Here is an 11134-nt window from a genome sequence, read left to right as displayed (position 1 = left end):
TTATCAAAGGAGCATTTCCAGGGTTTAAAAAAGGGGCCTTTACTGCTTTCTATAATGCAGCACTATCTTCCAATTGTGTTGCTAATTGAAGAGATTTCCAAGCTTCATCTATCATGGCACTCTTTCTTTCTTTGATTGCCTGCTTGTACACCAGTCTCCCCATTCTGACATTATTCATTATTCTAGGTTGCTTATGTAACTCAATCTTCAGATTAGAATATGCTCGCATACACCTTGTATTAAACCAGCCCTGAACTTTAGGTTTGTTATGTTGTCGAACAAATAGTTTTTTCCTGACCTCATCAGTTATTTCACTAAAGGACGCTAAAATACTATCATGGTGGGCAGGTTCACACAGAGAAATATCAATGGCAGATTTACAATTTGTCACCAATCAGTTTGTAACTTCCACAGGATCCACTTTTGACCATTTTAAGCTGTATCCATTGGTCTTATCAAGTCTAATTTCCCCTACGACCTGCATAACATGATTCGTCCTATTTGGCCTATACAGTGACATTTTAACCATTAGGCATAAAGAAAAATGGTCACTAAAGGAACTATCTCCAACCTTGAAAGAAAATAAGCTATATGCGTGATTGCTAGACACTAAGATGTAATCCATGGTTGAAGATAAGCCCCTGCCATTAAAAGTGGGAGGCATCGGAACAGGTGCTGTCAATAATTCATTCGCAAAGCCCAAGTCAGTGCTAGCAAGCAGCTCATTAAACAACTGCCCCACCAGTGAATGACAAAAATGGGTGTTACACAGACCTTCTTCGATCACACATACCATGTATTATTTGTAATAGTCCCAGTGCCTTCACACAGTCGCATTGTGAATTTATTACACTATTCCTTATGCATGCTGCCCACTATTAATAATGGAGGGACCCTCAAGTGATAAAAACAGTTGCGTTCTCAGGTTGCATATTAGTGTTTTAAGTGTACAGGGAAGATGTTCTTTAAAGGTTATAGTAACTCCCAGAAGTCTTTAAAGCTTGTGACTGACTGCTCTTGGAGGTCAGTCTTAGTTTTGTTTTTCACTGACGGAATGAGGGGCGTTGGGGTGCAGTCTGACTTCTTGATCCCCCCTGTTGCTCTGATTGTTGTTGTGGGTCTTCTATTGGGACAGCATTCCCAGCTCGTTCAATATCCCATATAATTTGGCCCAGTTCCATGTGACTTCAGTCTGTGTAGAGAATGTTTCTGTCCAACTATTACCCTCAGTTTGGCTGCGTATAGCAGCTCCTAATTGATATCTTCCATGTAGTAGTGGCTGGTGTTCCTGGCCACATGTAGGATGGTGTCACAGAACTTGTAATGTATCAGCTTGGCCACCATGGGTCTTGACAGGGCACCCAGTATGGAGACAGCACGATGACACCCCATGCACACTTTATATTATGAAAAAGGGCAATAAGGCCTGTGGGGCAGAAAAGTCAGCTATCCATTTTTCTGCAATGTCACACCATCCTTTCCTTCTACCCCCTCTGGCATTCTGAGCTCTCTAATAATGTTCATAGTGCTCTACCTTCAGAGTCTTCAACCTTCCCGTCCAAGAAATGTGGGCAGTCCGTGAGATCATGGATCGAATGTTATGTTATGTTATGTTATGTTATAACAATTTATTGTGCGCACTACTACCCGAAGGTTTCTAGGCGCTCGCGGTCTCCAAGGGAACTGAGTCGGAGGAACTAGTTTTTAAAAAGCCAAGTTTTGAGCAGCTTCCTAAACTCAAACAAGGAGGAGGACTTCCTAAGAGGGAGTGGAAGGGCATTCCATTCCTTAATGGTATTATAGCTGAACCTCCTTCCTCCCCAATTGGATCTTTTAATTCTCGGGGGTGAGTAACAGGAAGGCATTGGCTGAACGAAGCAATCTGTTAGGAGAGTACCAGCTAAACAGATCTTTCAGAAATCGTGGTCCTTCTCCATGCAAGGCCTTGAAGGCCGTGCAGAGGGCCTTGAATTTAATCCACTGACCGACTGGTAACCAGTATAATTCCCGAATTCCTGCACTGATAGACTGATATTTAGGAACCTCCAGGACCAGTCTGGCAGCGGCGTTCTGTGCTGCCTGCAACCTTCTAAGTAAGTTGGACTGTAGATTAATATACAGTCCATTACACTAATCCAATTTGGATAACACCAAGGAGGTCATCACCATTTTTCTAGAACGTATAGGAATGAAAGGCAGAATTTTCCGTACCATTTTAATAGTAAGGAAAGCGGAAGAGATCACCTTAGAGACTTGGGCCTTCATGTTAAGTTTATCATCTATAATGACCCCCAGATTTTTAGCCTTAGTCACTGGTGTGGGAGTAATGCCCAAAGTATCTGGCCACCAGACTGGAGACCACTGAGGGGAAAGATTGCCAAATAGCATCACCTCAGTTTCTCCTGAGTTTAGCTTATTAGATCTCAATAGTTTGAGGCTGGAGTGTTTCAGTCACTGTTTCCCTCTGTAGCCCTCTCAATCAACTTCTGTTGACCATCTCTTATCATGTCAGGATCAATTGCATATGTGCTGATTTTTGTCTCCAAGGAGTCTCGGGTGGTGTTGATTGCAGCTAATAATATGTTAAGCCAATAAAGCATCAAGCTGGATCTCACAAAAAGTCCTGCCCATGGATGGCACAGGCATCTTCCTTTTTTGAAAAGAGAGCAAGAACACATTTTGGGTTTTGTGAGAACCATGCTGTGAGCCGTGGGACATACCTCAAATCAGGACAATGTAGTTTGTGTGTCCCAAATTACAGCTCTGCTATTAAGTCCATTAATTCCAGTGATGAGCCTGCTTTCAACCTCACTCTTCCCTAGTGGGTGCCCTTTTAGGTTGAGGCATGGGCAGGTGAGCAAAGTGGGGGTGGGAGTCCCAGCCAGTGTTCCAAAAGTCAATAATGGCTGGAAAATGTAATGTACCCTGATGAGTGTACCAGATCTGTATCTAGCAGATTGTTCTAAACTGTTGTCAGTCTGGTTGCTCTTTCAGAGCAGGACTTAGGAGGCCTATCTAATCACAAGATAAGTGACTAGAGCCCGAGAAGACACAGGTACCATGAAGTGAGACTCACAGGAGCATCAGGATGCCCTTGGTGGTGACAGGTTGCGCTATATAAGTATGCCACAATACAATACAATCAGTACAGGGAAGAGAACAGCCCCTCAGCCAGTGCTGATTCAGGCATAAAGTGTCAGGTAGTGAGGTGTAGTGGTGGGGGAAAGGCACCAGGTTTGCACCCAGTAGCGTGCTCTGTAACTGTCTAAGATGAAGAGGGAGTAGAAAGAGGAGCCACCCCTCTGCTTTCACTCCAGCAAGGGTAGAAACAAGGATGGTTGCACCTTTGAATCCCCTGTTTGGTCAGACGGCCACGGGCAACTGACCATAAAGGGGCCTGCAGCTTCACATTGGGACTGCCATCTTCCCGAGGAGGACCACGCCCCCTTAACAGAGTAGACGTAACTTTCTGTATCAAAGCTACTCAGGGAACTGTCATCTGTGAATGAACACTAGTCAAATAGGATATTTAAAAGGGGAGATTCTTTGTGATTAACTGAATAAGCTAGAACAGATGTGTGATCACATTTGTCCTTATTGCCAATGTCTTTGCTGCAGAGATTTTTTTTTAAATAAATGCATATGTTGACTGTCAGACTCAGCTTTTCATGACTCTGCCATTTGCGACTTCGCTGCCATCACGCTGCCACACCTTGACCCTCAATGTATTGGTTCCCCAAGACTTTTTTCCATTTGCAGTACTCGCTATTTTAGCTTTTTTACACCTTATTTTATTTTATTTTATTTTTTGAACTTATATGGCGCAAACAGCTACCCAAAAAGGGTTTCCCGGCGCCTAAGAACACAGACAAAATGATGAAAAAAAACAGCAGTGGATTTTCAAAGACACTGGTCAAACAACAAGGTTTTTATCTCTTTTCGGAACCTGGTGAGACTTTGCTCCTTTCGAATATGGATAGGGAGGGTGTTCCAGATGGAAGGTCCTAGGTAAGCAAATGATCTTCCTCCCATCCTGGCCAGTTTGAATCTTGGTACGCAAAATTTTTCAGCTGATTTTGAACGTAGATTTCTCTCTGGGAAGTAGGGAGAGGCCAGTGTCTGAAGGTATCTTGAGCTCTCTGTTCTCTATCAAATTGTATGTTAAGGGATAACTTATGGTACTTTTGTTTGTCTATGTGCATGGCAGAAGTGGATGTTCCCTGGGTTTTCTCTAATTAACGTTATGCTTAGAATGACAATTAATGTGTTAACTGAGAAAACACATTATCTGCCTATATATTTAGGCCTAGATCTCTGTGCTGGGGTGAATGTATGACATTGTTCTGCATTCTGTCCATCAATTGTTCTTTTTGCCATGTTTAAATGGGACAAAAATGCATCAGAGCTATTAACAAGTTATGATTCGGTCTAAAATAATATAGAAGGGTACAGCTCTGTCATACCTCTCACGTCCTGAAGCCTAGTGACATTATCTCGTTTTTTCCCAAACATGGGGTGAAACACACAGAATGAACTTATGGGTAGACTCGCTCTCCTAGGTGCCGTTACCTTAAATAGACTGATTCAGTCTACTAGTGCATTTATTGTAGGTATCTGCATTTGAACCCATGGCCACAGCTTCGAATCTCAATGGGTCTACTTGGCCTTTCATCCTCGCCAGGTCGATAACTTGATAAGCTGGGTACCAATAACCCTGTGCACTCTGTGGCAACACCCATAGGGCTAAAAATGCACTCAACAAATGTACTGTATAAGTCTACTCTGTTATTTTGTCCATGAATAAGAACACGGCCCCTCAAATGCTGCTGTGGTTTGCTCCAGTAACCCCCTCCTGGCACCCTCCTTTACCTGCAATGACAGTTTAACACACTGCTGCCTATGCACTTATTTATTATGCACGAAACTGCACACTGAATTCCTTTCTTTAAATAAAGCGCGTTACTGGCAGACGGCCAACGGTGCAGTAAACCCTTCGGGGTCACGGATTCCCAGCGCATCTGCCCCTTACTAAATGTAAGCAGTGGCTAGGGGGGCACGCGCATTTACGCACATGTATTTAGGTAGAACACCCCTTGCTACTTAATAGATCACTGACTGGTTTGCATAAATGAACTCGAGAAATCTGAACAATGAGACCCATTCTACTTCTGACACAATCATCTCTGTGCATGTATTAACTCTGCATGTTCTCCAAAATGTAGTTCATTGAAGAAAGAGTGCAATGCTTGCTGTCATTTGCAAACGGGTGCACCCGGTCAACCTGTCTCCCTTTCTAAGTAAGAGTCTCCGTATAACGTGAGCGTGTCTTAGAGGGGCCCGGCGCCCTCTCTGCAGGCTTGTCGAGGTGACCGTCCCTCGCACTTTGGCGCGGTGGCAGACAGTGCTACCGTCCTGTTTTCTTTTCAGTGCTGTCGTTAAGCTGTGCACAAGACCTCTCCATGGTTCCTTGTTCCTGCGGCCTAGAGAGACACCCTCCTGGGTGCAGACTCAGGACTCTAACGTGCTGCTCGACATCCCCGCGTTTCTCCCTCCCAGGGCCTCCTCCATCGCGACGAGGCGGCTGTTCTCAGCACCAGGCAGCTGCGCCGGGGACAGCGGCGTGCCGGCGCTGGAGGCTGCCGCAGGACGGATGCTTGGCAGCCCTCGCTCCTCTGTGGCCGTGCTCTTTCCCAGGAAACTTCTCCCTCAAAGTGGGTAGCCTTGGTCATATTACAGAGGAGGCTGCGCGGGACGCCCCCTCGTCCATCAGCCTCTGAAGGATGGTTCGCAGATAAGGGGTCTCTGGTCGAGCCAGTGAGAGGCGCACACCCCGCAGGAGAGTGCCCAGGAGTGGATCGAGACCCCGCCTGCAGCCGGACGGAGGAGGGCGGGGGTCACGCATTGGGCGTTGTGGAGACGGGCTAGCCGTGACGTCACGCGAGAAGCAGCAAGGGAAAGTTGTGCCTGGCCCTGGACAGGTTTATATGGGAGGCGGCGGGGCCGGGGTTGCGCGCGCCGCCACCAACTCCCGGGAACGGATCCGGATCTGATCCCCCCCTCCACCCATTGCCACCCCCTCCCGCATCCCCACAGGCGCGCACGCACACGCCGGAGAGAGGCGCCCGGGTTCGCAGGCAGAGACAGACGGACACAGCCTCAGCCAGCAGGCAGGAGAAGCTCGGATCCGTCTGCAGCCAGACTCCGGAGTGCGGCAGTGGATGGGGACAGAGCTCGGATTCCCCTCAAAAGCCCAGGAGGAGTGCGCCAGGGAGTGCCCACAGACCGGTGTCCGGGCGGGGAGGATGCTGTGCTGGGAGATCGGGGACCTGTGCATCGGAATGGCAGCGCCAGGGGGGGCTGCAGATTGTGCTGCAGAAGGATCCGCTCCGTGAGCCCCTGGCAGCAGAACAGCGGCGAGGAGAGGGACGGTGGCTGCTCTCTGTGGCACAACTACCGGGGTCTGCTCAGCAGTGCACCGCCTGCGAGGTGGCACACTCAATGATACTGCGGATGCACCCCAGCCTCTGAAGGGGGCACACACGCGAGGTCTGGGCGGCCGGTCTGGCAAGATCCGCAGCGCGCTGGGAGGGTGCAGCGAGGCCACTTGGAGAAGTTACAGCAGCAGAGGACGGCGGGGGCGCCGAAGAAAGGGGCTGCTGACCACCCCTCGGGCGGGATGCTGAGGGCCAGCCATTGGGGACCGCGCTGAGGAGGTATCCGGCAACCGCATATGGAGCCGTCGGCGGCGCCCGCTGCCCGGGACTCCCCCCCCAGGGCACAGGTTTGAGAGCCGCCCTGGCCGGGGCGCAGAGGCTGCCGCCGGAGCTCCGAGCCCTTACTTCCCGGGGACTGGCTGAGTTTCAGACCGAGATGCAGCTCTTGAAGGCTCTTTGGGCACTAGCAGGGGCAGCCGTCTGCTGCTTTCTCCTCTTCGTCATCCACTCGCAGCTCCTTAAAGAAGGTATTGTATTAACGCGCTCTGGTTAAAGCTCTGCGAACCCCGCAACCCACCCCTCTCTTCCAATGCGGCTAGACCCTGTGGTAGCACCCACAGACCCCTGTGCAAGAGCTCACTTGGACTCCCGGGTGATGGTGTCATTGCTTGACACACATTGGTATCTAGGAACTGGTTCACTGTGGCATCGGTCGAAAACGGGTGCTTTAAATTGATTAACTGCACCCAGCTATGAAAGAGTGAATGAATGGATTATTATTTATTTTAGCAGTTTTACATAGCGCGAACTCGAACCAGAGCATACTTCACGTGAGCAGTGTGAGCACCATTTACATCACGCAAAGACACATTCATTTTTGTAGGCAACGGGAGATTGCGTGATTGCCCAGAATCACAGGATGTTGAGCCGGCGCTGGGACTCGAACCTGCTGCCCCAGTTCCAAAGTCAGCAGCTCACTGGAGGAATCTGACAACATATATCCCGCGGATCTGCCCATACATGAGTGTAGGAAGCGCGCAGGCTCGTTTAACCAAAAGTGGTGGCGAGTGAGTGTTCGGGTCAGGGTTGAGGCTCCTGGTGAGATCTGCGTCTCTGGTGAAGTGTTAAGGACTGCATTAAGGGTGGTTGTGGGGAGACTTGTGGTACTGTCTGTCTCACTGGTCATGTGTTTGGAGCATCATCTGTGAACCCCTAGGCAGGTGCTTGGGTCATTGTCAGGAATTGCTGCATCTACGCTCCTATGGAAGTGATCTGCAGAGGAGAAGAGACGGCTGTGGGGAGAGCCGGGCCTCTGCCTCCCAGCATAGTGTTAGGGAGAGGCGCAGAGATTGGTGTGGTGCGAGGCGTGCCTCTGTTGCCTTAACTCTTCCCGTCTCGAGTCTCGCTCCCTTCTTTTCTCGCCAATCACCACTTTGCATGGATACACACACACGCACATAGTAACAGGCAGAAGGGCCCCAACCCCCGGCCTGCGCACACATCCATCCCACGACTCCTCAATAGGTGGCACTGACGGTCCGCGCAAAGGGCAGCCTGCAGTTTCCGCACCCTCTAGCCTGGCCAGGAGGCCATTCGCCGATGCCCACTGTAGGCTCCTGGGCGCTCCTACTCGGCCACAGTTTGCACCCCTCCTCCCCCATTTTGTGCTGCACTTCACGTGTCTCTCCCCAATGACATGAAAGGGACGATGCGTGCCTGCGTATCCGCTGTCGTCAATGGCACAGGAGGGAAGTGTACTAGGCAAGAAGGGGACATGTTCTAACTGACACCCATTCGGTAGTGTGTTTCACCAGAACAAGTGAAGAGAGCCTTACACGGGAGCCAAGGGTGTCCGTCTGCACGCGTGTTGTTGTGCGGTACCTCATGCAAGATGCGTAATGTTTATTTATTTCTCTATCGGTTTCGGGAGGCGCTGTATAGGAATGTGATAATGAAAGGGAGTCTGCGTTTCTCACGGTGTCTCTGCCTACGTCAGGGCACTGTTTTACTTCAGGCGTGTGAAAGACAGGAAGCTCTCTGCACATGCTACACAGCATGGAGCAGTGTCCGAGAAAAGCAGCATCCGTGTAACACGACCGCATGGTCTTACCGTAAGCCCGCATACAGGCTGCCTCTAAAACCGTGCAGCCGCCTTGACGCAACTGTAGCAGTTTTCATCTTTCACGACCCTTGAAGAATTAAAGCGCCGACATGTCATTTGCGTGCGACTCTCCTAATGTCGACACACATGTTAGTAGGGTGCGCGTTGTATGTTGATTTTAACACGTCAAAACAAATACTAAAAGCCGGCGGGTGTTTCAGTTCCACATATGCGCTTGCCAACTCCTTCTTATTTTCAGAGCTCTGTCACATTTTAAGTGCAGGGCGTCTGTCTGCCCTACTGCAGACTGCAGGGGTTTCGGCAGTGGCGCTGGAGTGGTGGGTTACAAATAGCGGTTGACTTTCACCGTGTATCCGTGCCTACCCATCACACTCTGCCGGGTGGGTCCAGACAGTCATCCTCTCACAGTGCATTGAATGTTGTTATGGGTCCTCATCTCCAGCATGGCCTTCACTGTAATGCCCCATTTTTTAAGGGAGGTGAGGATGCAGTGTACAACTTGCTGCTTGAATCTTACGCCTTGCAATTGTGGGCTACACATATCTGTGAATGGCCCAGCCCTGGTGAATGGCTGCCATTGAGTTAAAGGCACCCCTAGAACTATTCTAGAGCACAAAGACGCCTTATTCACGTGCTGTCTTCTATGGTGTTGCTGTGTGTTGTGCGATCGGTACCGAATGCTTGTCGCTGTGGTCCAGTAGCCGAGAGTGGCGGGAATATAGGGTCGTTATTTCCCCCAATCCCATGCAGCCTTCCTCTCATAGCGCGGGAACGGGGTTCAACCGCGCATCACAACGCGCAGGCATTTGCAAGAATGTATGTTTCATCGATTATTTCTCATTTTACATTGCCATTGCTTCCGCAGCTCAAAGGCTGCGCTGATCTTAACACCAACACTGCGCTCGCACTGCTGCCTCGCGTGCATCTGCTCATTTGCCTTTACTTACTCGGTTCTGTGTAGTACAGGCCCAGCTCTGCGTTCTGTGCCCGCAGTAAGATGCCACCCTCTCTTGCAGGTTGTAAAATACCTTACCTCACCAAACACCCGTTCGCCCCTGCACAGTGTTTAGCCAGTGCCACGTATGGTGCCCTTGACTTCGTGTCCACCTCAAATGGGCTCTAGGGTGGGGGGTGGCTGTGTTGAAACTGTCTCTTTTTCTGTGTTGTGCATCTTCTCAACACAAGTGCACCCACACACCCATGGCATGGTGTGTAGTATGTCGGCATCCTTGACTTTCTCCACACCGCAAGTGGGCTCTAGGGCAGGTGCTGGCCAGGGCTGGCTTTGGCATGGGCGAGCTGGGCCCAGGTCGCCACACTTTAGAGGGGCTCGCGGAGCCCCCTGCATGAAGGTCCTGCAAACACCTGCCCCTCTGCCTTGGCTCGGTGATTCCGTTTAAAATACTTGTAATCATCCACAACGTGGCGCAGCCGCAGTTTTTAACACCCTGCCCTCCCACCTACCTCTCAACCCCTCCGCCACACACCAGCATCCCCCCCCTTCCACACCCCCAAAAAATAACTTGGTACAGCCTGATGGCGCTGAGCTGTGCGGGCAATCCAGGTAAGGTGGGTGTGTGTGGGGGAGATGTTTGTGTTCAGACTTCAGAGGCAGGTAATTGGACGGCCAAAGGGACCCCGATGCTTCATTGTTTTCAGTAGCCAGGGCGGCAAATTTCTGTCCACCAGGGGCGCTATCTGAGCTCGGGCCTGCCCTGGTGCTGGCAGTGTTAGAGCAGCTCCTTAGTTACCTTGCGTGGTGCGTTTCCAGTCTGACGCGCGCGCACGCACGCTCGCGACGTAGCATGTTACCTTGCTTAATTGGACTGCAGTTGCGGGCCCTGTTAAAGCAAACTCCGAGTCCTAATTGACCTAACGAAAAACAATTCTTGTTTAAATAGAGCTCGTGAGCATTATTTGGAAGAGATTTAGGAAAACGCCAATACACCTTTTAACCAAGCCCATTCTGTCACCTGTGCTCGGCGGGTGACCGTGCTTTTACCTTCACGCGCACGCACCCCACGAGGGGGCCATTCTGCGGGCTGGCCTTCGGCGTGTCGGACCGGGCGACTGCACAGGCCCTGCCCGCTCTCTGACCTCTCGTTTGCTGCTGAACGTTTTCTGATTCCTGCCGTCGATAGAGCCGTTTGAAGTCCATGGATTTCCAGTTCGCGGCAGTTGGAGCGTAGTAGAAAGGAGGAGAGGGGAAGGAAGTGAGGGTTAACTAGATATTACTTATTGTATATTGCATTAGTGTGGTGGGTTGATGTGGTACTTCAGACGCATTTCTGTAAAACCACAAACACTTTTAGAAAACGCATTCAAGATGAAGGTATGCAGCCGTGTAAAAATATAAAACGACACCAAGTTTAAACCGTGCAGATTGTAAAATATTTCAAATTAGATAATCGGTCATTTTATAGATCAGGGGAAATTCAGCTAGCATGTTAAATATAAAACCACACAAACGTGGATCAACGCAAAACGTTAATCTATACGAATTTAAAATCCTGAAAAATGCAACCAATGAGATATAAAACCTTTCAACATATTTCAAAGCATGCAAATATAAAACTAC

At 49.7% G+C, this 11134-nt stretch overlaps 1 protein-coding gene across 1 annotated transcript in view; it reads left to right on the top strand.

The window, feature by feature from the left end:
• Positions 1–5787: 5787 nt before the first annotated feature.
• Positions 5788–11134, top strand: part of TAFA5 (TAFA chemokine like family member 5) — a 620084-nt gene continuing 614737 nt past the window's right edge. The window contains exon 1 of the mRNA XM_078656900.1: positions 5788–6961. Within this exon, the coding sequence (XP_078513026.1) occupies positions 6871–6961 (91 nt within the window). The 5' untranslated portion in view covers positions 5788–6870. The remainder of the gene's footprint in view (positions 6962–11134) is intronic.

This window comes from Lissotriton helveticus, chromosome 1_1 (assembly GCF_964261635.1).
Source record: "Lissotriton helveticus chromosome 1_1, aLisHel1.1, whole genome shotgun sequence".
Taxonomy (NCBI): domain Eukaryota; kingdom Metazoa; phylum Chordata; class Amphibia; order Caudata; family Salamandridae; genus Lissotriton; species Lissotriton helveticus.
Note: the sequence above shows the minus strand (reverse complement) of the source record. Positions and strands in the feature narration are given on the sequence as shown.